We start from the raw sequence: 21775 nt of genomic DNA, 5'->3' as shown, positions 1-21775 counted from the left end.
TCCCATAAGTGTTTATTGCAGACAATTTTTGCCTTCATTTGTTAGGAGCAGATTACATTTCTGGGTACAGCTGCAGTCAATCGTAATGGTTTTCAGTCTATCTGCTGACTGACAAATGACCTGGGATTTTTTCTGTTTGTTTCAGAGCATCTGCCTACAGATAATGCATACTTAAAGAGTCAATGCACATGGAATGATCTGTTCTTGTTTTGCATGCATGAACCCAGCTCTAACCTTTGACCTTTAGCACCTCACTCGTTTGTGAGAAAGGTTCATTACCACAATCTGAGCTTTCAGAATCAATGCTTGGGAGACTGTTGCAGAAACAATTTCTACTGCCACGGAGGGGCAGGAGAGAGCTGGAATGGAAGCGCAGGGACCTGGACTGAAATGATTGTATATTAACAAAATACATACTGAAGGTCCGTAATCTATCACATCAGTTAATATTCAGTTAATATAATCTTTTATTCTGCAGTTGCAGTTCAATACATAAGATTTGGAATATATCTGTAGTTACGTTATCTGTGACAGACTTATTCTATTTTATTCTATCTATCTATCTATCTATCTATCTATCTATCTATCTATCTATCTATCTATCTATCTATCTATCTATCTATCTATCTATCTATCTATCTATCTATCTATCTATCTATCTATCTATCTATCTATCTATCTATCTATATTAATAATGCTTATAAAACATATTGCAGAAAATTATGTTTTCATCAAAATTCCATGTATCCTCATTAATTAAATCACTTTGGGGCACATTTGGTTGTGAATATGATGAGGATTACATAAAGTTGATAATAAGTAACGTTGTCCTGCAGTAACTCCTTCACTACTTTGGGGTAATCGGGTATTCTGATCCACATCCCGCGGGCACACCCAGACCAGCGCTGAGAACCTGGTCGCAGGATTAGCGTTATCGCTCCCGGAGGCGGTGCTCATCCACTCAGCGCCCAGTAGGCGGTGTCAATCGGAGGACTACGACCGTCTGAGCTCACTTCCGCCGGCTGGAGTCGGACAACTACTCGTCTGTGTGTTTCCACTCGCTGTTGGTGCTCCCATTTCTAGCCAGCCGCCGCCGCTGCGAGGAGGGAAGACAACAGGGAACGCCAACGACGCAAACTCTCGGACCAGTCCGTCGTAAGAAACAGCCGGAAGCCACATGCTAAGCACTGTCCGCACAGAGGATACGCGACGGTCCGTAGTTACATAACTGGAATACTTTTTATACAGTTTTTTGGGCTTTTTCACCTGTTTTTCGCACTCCTCTAAAGTCAAAATGGAGAACGACGACAAATACCTCCCCGAGCTCCTGGCGGAAAAGGACAGCCTAGATTCGTCGTTCACGCACGCCATGAAACTTTTAAACGCAGGTAAAGTTGTTTATTGTTGCTTTTATTATTAAAAATGATACTTTGTGTTTAAATTGACCCGCACACCCCCGGCATGTATTTATCGACGACACGTCCCGTACCGACTGCCGTGTGAGTTACCGGTGAGTGCAGCTCATCGCCCGCCGGAAGCTGCAACACCGGAGCGGGGCGACACTTGAAACGTTTCCCGCTTCCTCAGGCGTCGAATGCGTTTTCTCCACCAACGTACAGACTCCGCTGTTTGAATATGAACGCTCCTTTTAGATGAAATCCTTGTTTTAGTTTGTTTATATATTTGTTTTGTTATTTTAAAGTTGACGGGCGGCCTGGAAGACATTAACCGTTTGTCGCACTGCCTCCGGCGGGTCTGACGGCGGCAGGGAGCAGACAAAGGGAAAGTTGACCGTGGGATTTGTTAGGGCTCTAATTCTGACAGCGTGCTTTAGAAATATATATTAATAAACACAAAGCAATGCGTGAATATCACCAGTAGCTTGAATAAGAATAAAATAATGTGAGTTTACTGAGTTACCTGTCCAGGATACAGTAATAGAGCAGCTATAAAGTCTACAGACTGCACAGTTCTTTGTGAGGCCATGACATTCATCCATTCATTTTTTTTAACTTCATCTGATCAAGTGATGCTTATCACAGCTGTTTCAGGCACAATAGAGATAAACGGAAAGGCTGATGGTTAATTATGGTTGTATTTGGTTAGTTTTACAGTATGTGTAGAATAGAGACGTGTTCCTGAAAAGTACAATGAGAACGATCCACTGAGATGACGTGTTGTTACTTTGAACTGTGAGACAGTTCCTGAGAGTTCTTTGACCTGTGGCGGCTAAATTGTGTTTGGACACCTTGGCTCTGGACCAGGTTTGAGATGAAGCTCTAGGTGCTGAGCCCTTTGAAAGATTATAAAAGGTCCAGAGAAGCAGAGAAAATATGTTAAAAAAAATGTTTTTCATTAAAGCAACAGATTTCTACTGGTTGTTTGGTCATTGTTTTGTGTTTATCTTTTTTCTATTAAATAGTCTTTTAAAGTGCAGCAACTACAAATCAAAGATTTTGTTTGCAGAGACAGAAACAAAAAATTCTAAAAGCAACAATTCCATACAGAAAAGAAGCTGTGGACAGAAAGTTTGACAATTTGCATGAAAAATGGTTGGTTTGACAATCAAAATAGTTCTGAATGAATCTGTAAACCATTTCACCTGTATTATGGGTTTTCAAATAATCAAAAAGAAGCAGCTCATACAATGTGTCACATATATCCTTTTTTCACATTAAGACAAAAAAAAAAACTTCTAAATGTTCTGTGGTCAGTGGACCAGATATTAAAACAAATTTTGCTATAACATGTGTGCCTATTAATTTTATCCGGTAAACTCAGATTGCTTATGACCTGAAAATTTCAAAATCAATGCTTATTTGATATGTACATGGATAAGTGCAGATAAATCCTGCCCATAACTGATATCTGTTTTGAGTCTGCCTCGCAAACGTTTTTGTCTAAAATGTTACCTTTCCCTGTTTAGAAATTGATAGAATCAAGAAAGGTGAGACAAAAAAGGAGGCAGAAGCATACATGGACCTTTTTACAACAAAGAACATCAAACTTAAGGAACGAGTGCTCATACCAGTCAAACAATACCCGAAGGTAAGATTTATTTGTCCTTGCCTTTTTTCTTCTTCCTCTTTGTCCCTCTTGAATAAATTTTTTCTGAAACCGGATTTTAATTACACAAGGACACTGGATTATTTTGTAGTGTCAAATCATTTTTATGAGCTTTGATCGTTTGGATCGAGATTATCGTTAGAGAAGACACTGATGTGATTTAAAATATCTAAAAGATTATAGTGGATCTGGATCTCTTTCGTTTTTTTGAAGACTGATTGTTGTAAAATAAATTACCATACTGATATACATTTATCGCATGATGTTGAAGAGGCTATGTTAGGGTAGAATCTGTCTTGCAAAAACAACAAATTGCAGTTAAAATAATGTTTGATTTGCATGTTGTTACATTTATTGACATCAATTTACTTGAAAGACTTGCGACGCTTATGTAAACTTTATGAATTATTGTCTGTTTTGAGAGACCACTTTCTGTATGATTTATATCCCTTGGAAGCTCTAAGATCTGCTGATCCCCCCCCCCCAAGTAGAATATCAGATCGATATGATGTAGGTGGGCAGTCTGGAGGGTAACACTGCCTCCAGAAAATATACATGAGTTGAGAGGGACGTCAATACTTATGGTTGTTTTAAAATTACAGAAGCTACTTTAACAACTCAGATGAATTTCTTTCTGGGGGAACTCTTTCATAAATGTGTTCGGTAGTTAAAGCTAGCTAGTACATATCATGTACACATAGTTATCGCTTTGAAGAGTTAAAGTATGCACTGCTTAGATATTTGCAGTGAACAGCTCATGATGGACCTGGCAGGACCTCAGTGCTCATAATCACTCATCTATGATTAATCAATTACAACAAAATATTTGCAACACAACCCCTGACATTACTTCTGCTCCACTCAAGAATAGACATTTTTCTTTTACTTTACTGTAAAATGATGTTTTGCTTCTTTGTTTTGCTCTTAGTTCAATTTTGTGGGGAAGATTTTGGGACCTCAGGGCAATACAATCAAACGTTTGCAAGAAGAAACCGGAGCCAAGATTTCTGTCCTAGGTAAAGGGTCCATGAGAGACAAAACCAAGGTAATACATAAACTTACACATCTGGTGTTCCACACCTGTGAGAAGGTTACCTGAAGCCATGACACATCTGGCCTATGTTTGAAAGGGATGGTAGGCAGAGTCCAGATGTTGTTAACTCAGGATGAATGTAAATGTAAAGCCAAGGGCATCCATGTGCTTCACATCTGTTCAGGGAAAGTTAAGATTACCGCTACTCTAATAAACTGCTTAGCAACCAGTTTGATGTAATTACTAAGCTATATAAAGGAAAGGAATATTGCAGTTTTGTCTCGTGCACTGTAGATGTGGAGAAAATACTATTATGCATTGCAGAATTAATTTCTTTGCAGAGTTGGCAGTGTGTTCTGTTTGACTCATGGATACTCTTGTCATACTAATCTTGTTACAGGAAGAGGGTTTGAGGAAAGGCGGCGAGCCCAAGTATGCACACTTGTCCATGGAGTTGCATGTATTTGTCGAGGTGTTCGCTCCCGTGCCGGAGGCCTACCTGCGCATGGCACATGCAATGGAGGAGGTCAAGAAGTTCCTGTTCCCGGTGAGTCCGACTCTGCTTGTGCGTTGGTGTGGTCCTGTAGGAGACTGTCTTTAGACTTTTCTGTGTGGACCTTTCCCTAAACATTTTTAAAGACTATTTTGTCCACGTCATTATATTGTTGGTGGCGCAATCGCTTAATCTGTAAAATGTCAAAATTGACAATCGAGACAAGTAGCAGGTACCCAATTAACATCTTTAAGATCAAATGTTAGATTTGAGTTATTTTCCCTGAGGCATTTAATTGACAAGTTGAAAACAGCTCAATTTTTTTTTTCATATCTTGATTAATTTCAGTAAATAAAATATCGATATAAAAAAAAGAAAAATACACATTTGTCTTTCCAACGTCCAGTGTGTTATTTTTTTGTTGGAATCGATTTATCGTCATTTATTCATTTAATGAATGGATGAATGAATAATGTATTTGAGCCACGTAAATAAATCCATGTGGGAAGCACAAGTAGAGGTAAACCATCAGGAGTGCATAGCCCCAAAAAAAGAAAATTAATATTGCAGGCAATATTGATATCACGTGAGGGAGCTGCAGCTAAATAAATTTTCGGGATATTCTAGTGGTCTTTTTTCAAACAGGGACAAAAACCATCAGGAGATCTCCTCTCTTTTCTTTAAAAAAACAAACAGAATTTAATATCATTCCACATCCAAATTTAAAAAATATCATGAAATCGGTACAAGAGCTGTGAGAATCTTGGACATCACTGAATCACTGTAAGGTAAATCTACTTCCATCACAGTACCTTTACATTCAGTGAGGGTAGAAAATCGGACATACACAGTGCAGCTTCCAGAGGTATGTGCAGGGCCTACACTGTCTTTATTGGTTCTATGTTTAGATCTTCTTGGGTGTGGGCCAATATTGTCTGCTGTCAAAGCCACCTGAAGCCCAGAGGTTCATGAGACGTTTTTATACCCTCCAACATAAAAGTTATGAGGACATATGTTTATTAGAATGGCTGTGTCATTTTTTAACTTTTAATATTTCCTTTTTATACAAAAGAGTTTTCTGTGATCCTGAAGGGTAGTCATCACAAACACTATACCTGGTGCAGTTGGCAGACACGGGCACAGGAGGTTTCCTGTTACAAAATGTATTTTGCATAATTTTGATTTGGTAAAATAGTTTCCTAATACACCCATTAAATTTCTGTTATACATTTGCGGCAAAAAAAAAAAAAAAGAATCGTTCGCCAGAAGGAGGAAGTGCCCCTGCCCTCCCCCCTCATAAAATAGTAACAGACTGTAATGTAATATGAATACTTATTTCTAATTCTATTTTTCAACACTAATATCTGGGCTTGCACTAGGAGGTAGTATGACTAAGCCACTGTGGCTCAGTGTAGAAGAATTGAGCAAGCCACAAATAGCCACATTTTGTCTCCAAGACAGTGGCGTAGTGGCCAGACGAACGACTCTTGTTGGGGGGGGGGTCCGGGGGGCCTGCCCCGGGAAATGTTTTAGAAAATGGGGTTGTTTTCCTGCATTCTGAGGACAAAATCTTCTGTTCAGTTTACCTACAAAAATGCACTAAAGTCAACAGTTCAAGCTTAACTATCTTTATTTCTGTCCTACTTTATGCAGGTATAGATGTGAGATTCAACAATTGAAAACTTGCATTCACTATGTGAAGATACAGTCATACAAAATATTACTCAATGTTTACTTGTAAGTTTTACTTAGACTAGAAGACATTTTGACTTTGACCACCACCAACACCATTGGTATGCCATAGTTTATTTGATCTATTTTATTTATTTTAATTCAACGACATGATTTTTCATTTCAATTTAAAAAGGCATGAAAAATAGCAATCGAGGTGAATACATATTTACATGCATCACTGGTTATTCCTGCCAGTCATAGGTATCAAAAGTCTAAGACTACAAACAAGTATTGATAATATCTTTCATTTACCTTCTGATCGGTCTGTCACCACTCCTCCCCCCTCTCAGCATTCACCATTTGTTTATTAATGAGGACTTTAACACAAACTGTACTATACAAACACTGGATTCTTTTGATCGATTGTCCTCGCCTTGTCGTACACCAATTCGCGGGTTCAGCTTGTAAAAAAACAATATTTTGTTTTTCATTGGACGAGAGGTGGTCATGACCCGAGTGCATATTTAGTGATTGAGAGTTCAGGTCACTTCGGCTATTTCCGTCGGCATGCTTCGGCTAAATTCCGTCGGCATGCGGAAACAGCGGCGTTAGCGGTAATAGCTAGCGCTAGCGCCGCTCGCTAGCGGAAATGGCTAGTGCTGCTCGCAAGCGGAAATGGCGAGCAGTGCTAGCGAGCGACAAAGTTTTAAGTTTTAGCCTTTTTTCGTAAAAAAAGAACGCCACTGTGGCTACACAGTCTAAAAACCTTGTAGCCAATCTAGAATTTACTTTGCCTACGGCGAAGTGGCGAAAGGCTAGCGCAAGCCCAGAATATGGTCTGTCCTTCATGCTACAGTGTAAACATAAAATGAATGAAGTTATTGTGACATTGTGTTCGTGGTAATGGTTGTGTCATTTTGAGAGGCGTCAGCAAAGGGAACATGTTCTCAGACGGTTCTGTGTCTGCAGATCAGGTCTATTTAGGCAGAGTTAAAGAAAAAAGATGAAGATGGATAAGATAAACAGCCATTTACATCTCAGTTGATAATGTGATATTAGTTTGATGTCATATAACTTTCCCTGCTGTCAGGCTTTTCAGTTGTCACTGAGTCACACTTTATGTTCAGAAAGTGGGTATATGTGCGATTTATCTTCTTGAAGGCTTGAATGCTAAAGGCTTATATCACTGTACCTGTATGTCTACCAGTGTAAATACAAAGCAGAACCTTTCTCCTGCATGAAGGATTTGGAGATCCTCAACACTGTCTCTTCAGAAAATATTTTCTGCAGACTGTAATAGTCACAGTATTGTAAACTGCTTGGTTGGTAAAGATGATTCGGCTCATTGGACTATTATTAAATGCAGCTGCAGGTATGCTGCACCTCATCAAATGAATTTGTTCTAAAATATTTTTGTTTGCTTGATTTTGCTTCCAATAAGGAGCTCTACCTCTTGCGTCGCACAGTCTAGTATCTCCTCATCATTAGAGCTCCATCACTGATCCAAGGACTGAGCTCAAAAGAAACACCAGTGCTGCTCAGACAAGCAAACTTGTTTTTGTGGCGAGAATAAGATAACTGTTGATGCGTTCACACAGGACTTGTCGAGAAGTGATTTACATTTTGTGCATGGTGGAGATTGGCAAAGGAAGGCAGGGAGGGTGGATGGACGGTTTCCAACCTCCCACATCCAGGACCACCGTTCTCTTTAACACTGAGTCATTGGCACTAAGAATGCTTGGGAGGATGTTGCATTGAAAACAGCTCTGTAATAGTGTTGCACTCTTTTATTCATTACTTGTTCTTTCACACTGTCTCCTTTTGTAACCTCCTTACACACCTTTTTGCTTTTCATCTGTGCACCTTTGCCTTTCTCATATAGTGTGCTCCTGTTTCTCACCATCTGTTTTTCTTTTCGTGCGTGTGTAGGATATGATGGATGATATCTGCCAGGAGCAGTTCATGGAGATGAGTTACCTGAACGGAGGCCAAGAGCATGGAGCCAGAGTCCGAGGGGGCATGCCAGTCAGGGGCCGTGGCATCCCTCCTGCTGGAGTTCACAGGTGTGGAGATGCATGCAGAAGACACAGATTATTTTTTTTTGTGTAACAGCTGGTGGACCAAAAAATGAAGTACAGAGACATTGTTCATTTACTACTGTATCATTGTATCTGTGAAAATTGTGAGCAAGACTAGAAGACTAATATTAACTCCCTTTCTGTAATTGGACAATTTTCTTGCTAATGCTTTTGACATTCCTGACAGAATTTACTTTTGTCTGACTCACAGTTAATTACAAGTTGGATGAGATGATCATTATTACTTTGCACCACAAATATGTAGCTGGTGCCAAGGCGTGTTGGTTTAGCGTCAAACGATTCAAATCAAGCTAAAATATCTAGTCTGCAGGTAAAATACACCTGCCAGTCATATTAGAAGTTCACATTTGTCATTTAAGCAAGTAAGATAGAAAGATTCTCTTGCCTTTGGAGAGAGCTGCTCTGGCTGTTTCCATCTATTTCCAGGCTAATCCAAGCCAAATGGTTGCAGGAACTAGCGTCATATTTAATGGTATTGATCTGTGTAACATTAAGCAAGAACGTGATTAAGCACCCCCTCCCCCCCCCGAATGTCGACTGATTCTGATTTCTGATTGCTTCAAGTAAAAGAATACAGAAGTAATGCAGTTTTTCTCTCCAGGGGGAGAGGAATGCCTCCCCGCGGTTCTGCCCCAAGGGGAGGGCTGTCTCGAGGAGGTCCGGCCAGAGGAGGTGCCGTGAGAGGTACCCCAACAGGCCGAGGAGGACCCCCTTCAGCACCTGCCAGGGGCGCCATAGCAGCCCGTGCCAGGCCTCCGGCCAGCGGACCCCCCCAGAGGATGGGACCTCCACCTCCTCACCAGCACACCCCTGCAGCTGCTGAGGGCTATGAGGAATATGTGAGTATTGACAGCGTGTCATAACTGTGAATGTCAGTTTCATTTGGATATCTTTTAATACGATTATTCTAAGTTTGTAAATTATCAGTGTGAACTAGATTTTATGCTCCATGAAAGAAAAAGGTCGTATTGGGTTCCACTCTTCAGTTTGTAGGAATCACTCGGACAGGGTTAAGTGACATTTCACACTTGTTTTGTTGAGCCGTAAAGGTGTGCATCTACAAACTGTTTTCTTCATGCACAGGTGAACCAAGTCCTCAGTCGTGCCAGTTGTCTCGTATTCAAGGTTTAGGAGCGTCTGTGTCCATGGAGACAAATGTCGAGTCGATAATGTAGACATAACCAACAGCCATATGATTAGTTTTTGGTTTTTGTTGAGACTAGATGCCTTTGGGTTCTGACACGGCTAAATGTGACCTCCAACAGGTCTCCTCTGGGCGGCATTGTTTAATTGAGTCTGTCGACTTCCTGAGTGATTTGGGATGCTCAGGACAGGAGGGAGCGTGTCTGCTTTAATACAAGTGTAGCACTGCGGACACCTTGACATTCATGATTCATGAACAAGTCTCTTTAAATCTGACTACGTTTTTGTCTCTCTCCAGGGCTACGACGAGAGCTACACAGACACGTCCTACGAGTCATACGACAACTATTACAACCAGCCGCAGGCGTGAGTGAATCACACGTCTCTTTTGTTTCACCTGCGTTTCACAAAGTTCACACATATTACTATGTTGCTGGTTGCACTTGAACGTTCAAGAGCAGCAGTGATGCTTTAGCACTAATGGTACTCCATGTTTTAAAGGTTTGAATGGTCATTCAAGAGAATGATCAGGAATTACATGTTCCATGTTAGAGAGCCATGTTAGAGAGCTTGATCTGATTTTTCAAAGCCAGTTATCATCCCAAAGACATTACGTTCACCAGGTACTTGATGTTTTCAAAGATTAAGACATTTTTTCTTTGTTCTGGTCACCAGGGAACCAGAATACTACGACTACGGACATGGAGAAACCACAGAGTCATACGAGTCTTACGGTAAGGAGAAAGTTTTTTCCTGTCAGCAGAGATGACTTCATTTAGATGCTGAATATTAAAAGTGATAGGAATAATATGGCCCCAAAGCTGAAGATTTGGCGAAAAATGTAGCTTATTTGTCGTCGTCGTCTCCCCCCCTTAAGTCTTGTCAGTCTGTGTATAGCCGAATAAATGTAATTTTGTTTGGTGAGTTGAAATATTGACTTCTTGAGATGGCTATCCAAAATCTGCCACCAGTTAGCATATTGAGTGTTAATCCACTGTTTCAACCATGGAGTAATATTTTTATTAGTGGGTCGTATTCCACCACACTATGTAAGCCTTGTGATTTTGTGTAAACCTTGAAGGTCAGGATGACTGGAATGGGACCCAGCGGACAACTCCAGGAAAGGCCCCTCCTCCCTCCAGAGGTGCCAATACGTCTTACCGGGAGCACCCCTACCGACAGTACTGAAGCAGACTCGCCACCCTTAATGTGTCACCCTGACTAGCGCCTGTCTACCACGGCAGCTCTCGCTTTAAGCAGCCCAACAAAAGTAATTGTCTGTTTTGTCTTGGTTTGGTCTTTTTTACACTGGACTTTATACGAGAGAAAAATTGGGAACTGAAAATCGGACCTGGTTTTTGAGATTTGACCCCGATCTCCCACCCCTACTTTGTCGCACCGGCAACCAACCAGCCACCAATCCTTCCAACCAAAGCGGCTTTTAGATGGGTTAGAGAGGAGAAGCTGGTGTTCTTTTTTTCTTATTTTCCATTTGGAGTTTTGTTTATTTGCTGTATTTTATTTCTCTGACCCTTTTCACCCTTCTCTGGCTTTTTTGCATTGTTGATCATACATTTTTTTTAACTGTTGGGAGTAGTCTTCTAGTGGAATTAGTGGCTCATTATCCGCTTGTTAAAAGAATCCATTTTAATTGTTTTTTTAAATACAAAGAATCTGTTGAGGGTCAGTTGCAGATTCCCATTTAGGCTACATTTCAAAATTCTGTTAATATAACAAAATAAAAAACTTTTTAAACTTTCAAGTATGTAATATAGAAACAAAAAAACAATCATAAATTAAATGAAGGTTAAATAATCAGTGTTAATGGAATCAGCACAATTCATTATTGATGGTTTGTTTTTAAATAGTTCTAATGGTTAGGAAGCAATATTTGTCATTGTACTTAGAGTTTTGAAATATAGCCCTAATAGACACTGTTGAGATGGACTGTCCTCATATCCTCAATTTGTTTTACATGTTAAAAGCACAAAATGTTTATTTAATGAACACGGCTGAGAGATGGCCTCTTGTTATGATAAAAAAAAGTTCAGGTCTGCATTTTGTGATCTGATTCTCTATAAACTGCATGCACAAAGTACACAAAGAAGGATTGGGACAAAAATCTCCACATGGGTCTTCTATTTCTATAGAGAAGGGATCCTGCAGCTCAATCCTAACTCTTGTATATATTTTAAAACATCCTAACTGTACTTATTCTGCCACTAGTATCTGTACCCTCTCCATAAAATGCATTATGCTACATGTGTAAGCTTGCCTAAATAGGTTACTAAATCTGTCCAAAAGATGTTTTGCAGCAGTTTGTCAATAAAGCTTAGTTTGTTTTTTATGAAACTTAACTTGCTTTATTTGTTTCCTGTCCTAGTAAAATTCTGAAATGGCTTTTTTAAAACAACATTCAGCAGTCAGATGTAGGTGTTTTCCTTTGTTTCTCATTCAAAAACGCATTTTAAATCTAAATGAATGTATTGACGCCTGAAGACTTTAACCCTACTAAATGATGTCTTGATTGATTATCAAAAGAGCACAACTTATTCTTTCTCTCTCTTTCTATACTTTTTAAAAAGGACCCAGAGGTAAGACCTCTAAAATAACCTGGATAGCTTCCTAATGTGTATAGAGTTCTAAAGCATTGAATGCCTGGGTATGTATAAGACTTTTTCAATCCTCTTACCTGTGGTCGTAATCGTTAGTGAGAATTGCTTTTATAGCATCTGAAAATTAACTGAATTCAAACCACCATTCAGGTCTAGGCTTCATTGTCATGAAAGACGCTGGCGCGATGGCTACTTTAGTAGAGTAATGGCAGTGCAATGGAGAGGATGGTTTTAACCTAGAGAACTCCACTGTAAAGGTAACCTAACCCTAAATGTTTAATTTCGCAATGTGTTTATCCATTGACATAAACTTGCTGGTAAATGCATAGTTTCTTAAAATAACATTACAGTCATTGCAACAAAAAAAAAAGAATCGACTTAAAAGTAAGAAAAAAGTAACTTCCAATATCATACAGTAGTGTATTTTATGTACCAAAATAACTGTTCTGTGTACTAACAAAATAGAATAGTGTTAATGCAACTCTTGCTAAAATGAAAAAAGCCAAATCTATGTCAATATCTTCTGTACAGTTGAGCTGCTGTTACCTTTTGTTTGCTGTGTAAAGGTTTTTTACTGTAATATTTAAAAATTACAACATTATCCAAAAAAGAAAGCTTGAGTTGCATGAGCATATCTTCTCCTGTAGACATTGCATGATCTTTGTTTCAAGTTTCCCCCCAGTGTTTTTAGACGGGGTATTGATTTGAGTTTTGTCCTTCCTCCAGGCACAGCTATCGGTCACCGAGCTCCCCTGTAGACTGACAGTCTGCTGAACTGAGACCATACACACCTCAGGTTGGTCTACTGCTGCACCCATTTCCATTTTAAAGGACCATGCACCTGGTTTTTGTATGCTATGGTACATAAATGAAAAGCTACACACTTTCCATTGTGTCGTTATCCATACTGCAAGACCTACAGATTGATTTTTCAACCTTTGCAGCAGCCATTAATATCTGGTAATGTCATGTCATCTTGCATGAACTGTGTCGCCTATCACAGAATGAAATCCAGTTTCTTCACCTGTGTTATTCTTCTGAAACCTTATCAAATTGTCTTTGTCTTATGCAGAGCTCAATTTGGAGTCTTTCATGGTGCATTCATGGAAATCGTTGAGATGTAACAGTCTCTTTCCAGGCGGAATTTTTTTGAGAGGATTATTTTCAGATTAAGAAATTTCATGTTTCAACATTTTTCATGCAAAGCAAATATGATGCGACAATTTAATTTAACCTAGAGTTAAAATACTTTAGTCAGTCATTCTTCTCTCACTCGATGCTTAATCTCCATTTCAGAAAAAGCAAAGTTGAAATACGATAAACTAGGCTAACTAGTGGCTGGGTGTAGCTTCATATTTGCTGTACAGTCCTGACAGAACATATTTGTTGAGAGTTTTCCAGCAAAATTTCAAATCCATTATTCTTTTATAGTCTCTAGAAGGGACATTTTTCTCCCTTTTTGCGCAATAACTAAACAAGTTTGACCAATGTCTTCTCTGCTAGATAAGCTCTCTGAATCTATAATGTAAAATAAATGCAATTTGAAAGCAATGGTCTAAAACATTCAAAACCACTGAGACAGTCTTTAACATTACCTCATTTTGCCCAAAGATCATTGCGCAAGAAATTTCTGCAGATATCTGTGGGTGTACCATCATGCAGCAGCATGTTCATGGTATTCAGAGCATTTCAAAGGTTGGCTGATTTTGATGATTGCCCAGTTCCTGTAAGTCCACTGGTTATGACAGTGTCTGTGAACTGGTGTGTGGCAGCACTGGCCTTCAGCAGGTCTGAGCGAGGGATGTGTCGCCGGTGTCAGTGTAACCTAGGAGAAAGTGACTAATGAGGATATGTAGCTCAAGGCTCTCCGACAGCAGCAAAACAGCAGAGGAAGGACTGCTGCTTCCTGAAATGGAACCGTCAGGAGGAGAGGGTTGTCACGGGGTTATCACATGGCATTTTACCCACGCCTTGAAGGAAGGGAAAAGTTAAATGACAACTGTGAAAGTAAAGCTTAGTTGTCAGACTTCGGAAAGCAAAACTGTCCCTTTCTGTGATGCTTTTCAATAGAAGGGATGCTTGCATGTCCACACCATGACTACCTCCAGTTTTTAGTATCAAACAAGAGAAAGCCTTTTTCAAATAATCATACTCAGAAAGGAGATGACAAAAAAAAGAGCTGTAAAACAATCAAAAATGAGATCCTTGAAGCTTGTGACCACATTTGCTGTTGATTGAAATATTAATATATTGGTATAAATTCAGCAGTCGCACCAGTAATTATGTCTTACCGAGCAAAATGTTGCTTAACTCCTTCTGTCGAGCTGTGCTGCTTAGCAAGAAAATTACTTGGTAATTATACAGCCTTTGCATAGAGAGTAAATTAAAGCAGGCAAATGCTGCCTCTTATCTGTCATTAAGTCACCAAAGCAGAAGAGGATTTGCAACCTGAAGAACCGTAGTTTGGTGTTTACACGTGAGCATATACCGATTCCTCCCCTTTGCTCTTGTCTCCAGCAGCGAGGCCGTGCACAGGAGCAGCTCAGCAAGAAGAAGGTGGCCAGACAAAGGTCCCGTGGGGCACCCTGTTGAAAGGAGACCCAGTACTGTCTCTGGCAGGGAAAGGGTTGCGGTGGCTGGAAGCCAGGCGACCCCCAGAAGCAAGTCGATGTAGCGCAGGACAGGAGGTGGCTCAGTCTCCCTCCGGACTCAGACAGCAGCTGGTCAGCAAAGTTTTCAGCTCACAGGGACTGCAGCATAACCAGAGACTGACAAAAAAAACATTTCACATAGTTTGTTTTCTCTGTCTAGATTCAATGGCACTATTGAATTACCATGCTGGATCCTCAGGTAGTTATTTTCTATGCCCACTTAAAAGCCTTTATTGATTGCAAACTGCAGCACCAGACATTCTCAGACCACCCTGTTCCCAACAAATGTAATTGTTACAGTCCTATTTCCATAAAATAGGCTCTGCTGTTGTAATAGGCTGTGAAATTGTTTAAAATTTCTATTGACCCAAATTAACAAATTAGACAAGAGGCAAGCTGTGCGTATCAAGGGAAATGGTGTGAAATCTGCATTTCAAGTGCAAGTGTTTGATTCTCTAATGATCTGTCCCTATGTTGTTTGTTACCACTTGAAATTAGACTCAGTGTTGGAGAGTTAAAGATGCCTCAAGACCACTGATTACTATCTAACTATAGGAGAGTTTACCCTGTGCCCACACATGCAGCCATAACTTGGCATCACTCTATGTAGCCTTGAGGAAATCAGATGCTAATGCTATGTCTTATTTGCATACACTCTCCCTGCAAATGTGCAACACTTTCATAACCAAATGTGTCCCGTTCTCAGTGGTTTAACATGCAAGTATGATAATTTTGTGTGATGGACCCAGGAGGAGAGCTGTATGTGAGAAAAAGGACAGAGGGTGAAGACATCACTAACTCTCCTCCATCTATCCATCAATCCATCATGTCTCTGTTGATTCGATTCCCCTCTATGCTATTTTCTGCTGTTATCACTGATGGTATTACGCCTGCCTGTGGTGCTGAGTTGCATTTAGAGGTCAAAACTGCACTTTCCTGTATTAAAAACACATTTCTCTGTCTCGACTCACTGGTCAGAGGCAGCATTAGCCAAGTCAGAGGCTCCATTTAGTTTATTGAAAAACCTACCAGCTTTGAGGATAGAATATTAGATATTAGGATAGAAACTGTCATTTTAGATGAAATGTCAACGGGCCATATCCAAACATAATCATTTTTCAGTCTTTATGTTCTATTATGTCTGAATGGATGAACCGTCAAAGAGTGTGAGCGTGGAAAGAAAAAAGTATATTGTTGCCATTCAATAATCAATAAAAGCAGACTTGAATATGATTGATCCTGGCATCATTCTGTAGCAGTAGAGGCCTCAACTACATCCTGTGGTTCACTGGTGTGGTGCATTCACAATGGGAGAAGAGGACGATTCAAGTGAGGGACAGGAGGCCAAGTTGTCTTGTCTTTTTGATGAGGGTGGGGCAATCATGAGTATAACGTGTTAAAATGAGTGAAAGGTAGAAAAGCAATGGGTAGACATGGATAGACATCCTCTTGTCCTGATCACACCATCACAGGCGCACAGCTTGCTGATGACGTGGGTGACAATCAGCCTGCTTCATCAGCAGCGGTGTCACACAAGGAAGCTTGGAAAATGAACAGGGATGTCTGCTATAGTAATGATTGTATGAGTCGTACACTTGAATGTTACCACCCTAAAGAAAAATGTTCACAGGATTTTCTGTGACGTACAACAATGTATGAACAAAGATGAAGGGTTTTTCAGTTCAGTTGGGGCGGCCGAAGTAACGCCCAATATTCACAGTATTTTAACAAATTTGTCCACATACAACCAAAAGCTCCATTGGTGCACATATAATTTAGCCAAAAATACCATATCGAAGTACATGAAAGCCTTTGTGTACAGTATCTTCACGTTCTCAGCCTGTCGTCTTGAGAAAGCTGCAGGAACCGAGAGCTAAAACCGGTCAGCTGACTGTCGAAATCATGCATTTTCCTTGCCAAATGTTAATATCCATGGAATATGTACTTGTTTTTTGGTAGGTTGTAAAAATCACTACAGGATCAATCTGCCTTCAATTACAGCAGCCATGCTACAGGATTGTTTTTTTTTAAAAATTTTATTAACTGTATTAATCCCCGAGGGGAAACTCCACTCTGCATACAGGAGTGTGTAGAGTGGAGTCTACTCCACTCTACACACTTTTGACCATGCTATCCAGCTGTGTTTCAGCTGGGAAAGTTTATCAATTCATCCCATCTGTTGTGCTGATGATCATTCATCTAAGGAAAATGTATTGTCTGGCATTATAACCTTTCATGCAACAACTCACAATGTACCTTTGCCTGAGGACAGACACTACAGCATGGACCCTATTCAATCCACAAGATTCTGATATGATCACTCCACCTCATGTACCACGTGATTGTCAAAACCTTTAAAAACACCTACATTAACAAAGCATTAATTGTATCAATAAGAATACAAGCATGTTATTCCTCTGTGGCGTGGAGCTCCACAGTGACATACTGGTTGACATTACCGTGAACATGAGTGCTGCAGAGATGAAATGGTAATGGCCCATGTCCCAAACAAATAATTTTTCAGTCTTTATGTGCTATTATGTCTAAAATAATGATTTCTGTGTCTCCTATGATCTAATGAAAGATAAGCTATGATCTAATGAAAGATAAGAAATGAGCATGATTTATTTTGAGTCCTTTCATCACTCGTCCCGCTGACTGACAAATCATGACCATGTATCTGCAGTTAAATAATTTTAGTAATTTTTCTGATAAAAGGGAAGTACAAAATGAGTTTTCATGAGTCGATATAATATCCATCTCTTCCAGATAAACAATGCCTTGACAAAAACATTTGGCTTAGCTGAGAAATGCATCATAAATCTGAAAACACAGCTGTTAGTCTTTGCTGATGATATTTTGCAGTAGAATGGTGTTTCTTTGACAATGTTTCAAAAAGGAGATTCAAAAAGCAGCTAGTTGCCAAAAGGTGAACAGTATCACCAGGAGGTGGCAATAATAGATCTACAGGCCGTCTACAGTCGTTATTAGTCAAAGGTGAATACTGCAATGATTCCATTAGTCACTGGTAAAAAACAAAAAGGTTTTGTGCAATGTAAAACAGATTTGCAAAATGTCACATTAGATACCAAAACTAGTTGGGTTTCATTATAAATAGATATATATTTTTGTATAAGTACCTATAAATATGCCACGTCCTATGGTGCATTCAGCTTCAATAAACAAGGAATGGCCCTTGTGCTATTGTGCCATCTCAAAGGCTGCTGACCCAGTTGTCAAATGAACAAGTTGTTTCAAAACTTTTCAAGTTTTCACCCCAACGCAAAACTTAACAAAATATGTTGTAGCAGGTACTATCAATTTCAAAAAGCTAAATCTGATGGGAATCCTAAAACATGTTAGTTGTCTTCCTTCATTCCCAATAGGAACGTGTGCTTTTTACATCTGTCTTGATGCATTCTGCACTTCAACCATTTCTTGTCATGAGGCTTAACAAAACAATAAATAAATGATTTCTTCTCATTTACCACTTTTTCTGGGTGAATGCAAACCCTGAGTAGTTGCTTGCCAGTGAAGAATGAGACAGAAGTTCTTTGCCATCAGAATGCTGGAACCAGGAGTCTGATATTTAAAGCAGATGATGACGGGACTCGACTCCTGGCGTTGATTACGGAGACGGTAAACCAGACAAGGGCCCAGGGGTGTGAACTATCAAGAGACTCCAGGCGGATCTGTTTGTGAGAGAATGTTAACATTTCTTGTTGGAAATTCATTCAAACTACAGAGACACAAAAAAAGAGATACAAAATGGTTATGAAGGATGAGGCTTTGCCATTTGTAGTCATTACTGTATTATTATTTGTAGTTATTTAGAGCTGCTGCTCCTTTGTAGGTGTTGGACAGCTTTTATATGAACTGTGTTTATGATCAGGTCCTTAACTGAAAAAGCTTCTCTGTTTCTTCATGTGGCAATTTAGGTATAAACAACTTCAACATTAACATGTATTTTTATACTAAAACAGTTCCGTTTCATATTTATTCAGGTCTCTAAAAAGCATTAAATAGAACACAGAAGTTTCACACATACTTTGTTGGCGTGACTTAGGGAATCTATCCCCCTCTTTCCTGTGCAAACTGCAGGGCATGGTTGTCATCACGGATGGCAGTGCTCCGTGGGGCCTGTAGTAGTCAAATTAGGCCAGCTATATAAAGTGGATGAACCTTACATTTGAAGTGGTTGCCATGGAAGACTAACTAGATATCGCAGTGCAATGTGGGATGGACTGGAGCAAGCCTGTGTGTGATTTGTGAGATTGCAGGCATGCAATAGAGAGACTGGAAGCACAGCTTGGGTTGTTTATTAATAAAAGACATAGTGAGAAGAACGGTGAGTGCTGCCGCATAGAAGTGTACCAGAATCTGCAGAAAGACAGGGTGATAGAAAGCAAAATAGAACGAGGAAGAGCCTTTACATCTGCGTGTGGGATGATATTGCTGGAGAATGTCATACCTGTCATGTTACCTAAATAACATTTATCAAGTTGCGAGATCACATTTAAAGAGCAACACAGCTGTCTTTTAGTGTGATTTACAAGCTGAAAGCTGACGACAGCCAGACCTTTTACTAATCTCATTGATATTCAGAACTGTGTCTTTGTGCGCACATGTTCACATGTTGAATTCCTACACTCCCCCGTGAGGCAGGCAAAGATCAATGAGACTTGTGCTGCACTGAAGTCAGCCTTTTCTTTAATGCACTGACAGCTCAGCATAGGCAGAAACACAACAGTGCTCCAGCCGGCCCAGCTTGTGACGTCCTCCTGCTCCTTTGCCACTTCTGATTTCTAACAGGAAGTGACTTCCCCTCGTCCCGGCCTTTGTAGCCGTGTAGATTTTGCAGATGGATTCACAGGAGGCTGCAACAATTTATGAATGGAGAGGTTCAGTCACATTGAAAGAGAATTTTTGATTTGTACTTACCTCTCTCTTTTATTGTGTGATCCACAGAGGACAGAGCTCTACGAACACTGATATCATCTACTGGTGTATGTATTCATTGATGCTAACACCATTAGCTTAGCAGCTCCTGAAAGATTGTTTTAAACATAGTTTAAAATAACTTGTTTTCAAATTGCCTCTAGATCTATAGGATCGGACTGATCATCTAGGATCAGTTAAATAAATTTTTATGGCTATATCTTTTTAAAAAAAGGTATTGGAGTCACAAAATTCAGTGGCCAAACCGATGTTGAGAATGATCACAAAGCCTGCCCTTTATATAGATGTACAATTGAAATATTAAAAGAAATGTTTTCTATACCAAAAATAAATCAATGTGCATTATTAAATTTCTCAGTGTTGAGGCTACAGTCTAAAGGAACTGTAGATTGACAGTTTTATTGCATTCAAGCTATGAGTGGCCATCTCTTCTTTACTGATTGTGATTGTGAACACTGAATTGAAGGCACTCGCTGAATGATGATCTAGTTTGTTTCATGGTCTTAGTAATTATTTGGAGCTAGCAGAAAAATTCCTCGTTGCATACATAAGGATGTTCATATACGATTCTGTTTTGACCTTTACTCTATGAGCCATAAATTGAGCAGTTTTATTTCGCTTCATATAATTTCGTACCAAACTTTTCCTCCACGTTGATAAAATTTGACAGTTCTTCTGCCTGACTAGAATATCCCACAGACTGTAGTTGTACACCCACACACAGACTCACATGTGAGCACACACACTTTTCTCACCCATTTATTTATTTATTTCTTGTCTTGCAATTGGCTGGAACTGGAGTTTGAAATTATAGAATGTTGACTCCCTCATTTTTTTTTTTTTTTCCAATTTCACATCAATTTCATCCCCGTTTCGTGCTTGCTCAGTGTAACTTCTGCCTCTCTCCTCCCTTCTCATTGTGCTCTCTGCTTTCCTTGTTAGCTCGGCTCGGGTCTCTCACCTCTCATTAGCTTCTCTTCTGCTGACTAGAGGCACCTGTCCTCAGGTCCCTCTGCGGATATCTCAGCTTCTGTTTAAATCAATTTCCATGTTAAATGGCTGCTAGAGGGTGTAGGTGGGGGGTGGGAGGTGAGGCAGAGTGGGCCTGTTGTTGGGCATGGACAGAGGGGGAGAGTGGAAGAGGTTAAGACATTACAATGAACCACAACTCTTTCACACCACTGATCCTTCCGGCTGATCCACATTCCGTTTCTTGTTCTCTCTCTATGTCTCTCACCCCCCTCACCCTCCCCTGGTTTGGCCTTTTATCACTCACTGTTCTCCCTTTGGCTTTTCTCTTTCATTTTATTTACATCCCTGCACTTCTCTTTTCTCCCTCTTTCTGTCTATGACTTCCATACTCCCAGCGCGGCCCAGAGCATGTTCTCATTTCAGATGAGAGCTAAAAAGAGTTGTGACAAGGTGTGTGTGTGTGTGTGTGTGTGTGTGTGTGTGTGTGTGTGTGTGTGTGTGTGTGTGTGTGTGTGTGTGTGTGTGTGTGTTAGGCCTCTCTGTTCTGCTACCAACATACAGGCTTTTCAAACAAGCGTGTGATAAGGTTACTGTACATGTCATGGAACATCACCACCTCACTGGTCATCATGACATGCAGAATGATGTCAAGCATGAATCTGCAAAACCAGCCATGACACCCTTAAGAAACTGTGTGTGCTCCCTCTGCAAAATTATACTAAATACCATCCTGTCCTTCTCTCTTTCCAATTTGTGCTGCCGATTTGGTCTTGTTGCTCTATCGCGGAATTCATTAATCGCGTGTGGTTTCTCGAACGCATTAACCGCACAGAACGAGGGCGCACTGTAATTAGATTTCCCTGAATAGGTGAGCGCCATTTTCTCTCAACAGAGGAGCAGAGAAGCAATAGCTACGTTCTCTCCCAGACACACCTCTTTGAGTGGGACAGGTCCAACAAAGCAACACTAATGGGATGGGTGGATCTCCAGATGAAATAAAAAATATTCAGAGCTTTAATATTTCATCTGCTGCTAAGAACCAAAACCATATACAGTGATTAAATAAGATA

General features: G+C 40.0%; 1 protein-coding gene across 3 annotated transcripts; it reads left to right on the top strand.

Annotated features, from left to right (window-relative positions):
• The first annotated feature begins 1004 nt into the window (after nucleotides 1-1004).
• khdrbs1b (KH domain containing, RNA binding, signal transduction associated 1b) lies at nucleotides 1005-16017 on the top strand. Of its 3 annotated transcripts, none has more exons than XR_011037976.1 (11): nucleotides 1005-1388; nucleotides 2927-3048; nucleotides 3995-4111; nucleotides 4500-4646; nucleotides 8196-8329; nucleotides 8967-9204; nucleotides 9807-9874; nucleotides 10184-10242; nucleotides 10590-10778; nucleotides 12850-12919; nucleotides 14644-16017. XR_011037976.1 is itself a non-coding variant. In XM_068333180.1 (9 exons), exons 1-9 carry the CDS (start codon nucleotides 1295-1297, stop codon nucleotides 10694-10696), a joined length of 1086 nt encoding a protein of 361 aa, XP_068189281.1. In that variant the 5' UTR covers nucleotides 1005-1294; the 3' UTR covers nucleotides 10697-11865. The 3 variants fall into 3 exon arrangements, 1 of the variants encoding a protein (XP_068189281.1); XR_011037975.1 differs by having other exon boundaries at nucleotides 14641-16017; XM_068333180.1 differs by lacking the exons at nucleotides 12850-12919; nucleotides 14644-16017 and having other exon boundaries at nucleotides 10590-11865.
• Nucleotides 16018-21775: the final 5758 nt, after the last annotated feature.

Source organism: Antennarius striatus, chromosome 14, assembly GCF_040054535.1.
Source record: "Antennarius striatus isolate MH-2024 chromosome 14, ASM4005453v1, whole genome shotgun sequence".
Classification (NCBI taxonomy): Eukaryota; Metazoa; Chordata; class Actinopteri; order Lophiiformes; family Antennariidae; genus Antennarius; species Antennarius striatus.
This window is presented reverse-complemented; position numbering and strand designations above follow the sequence as displayed.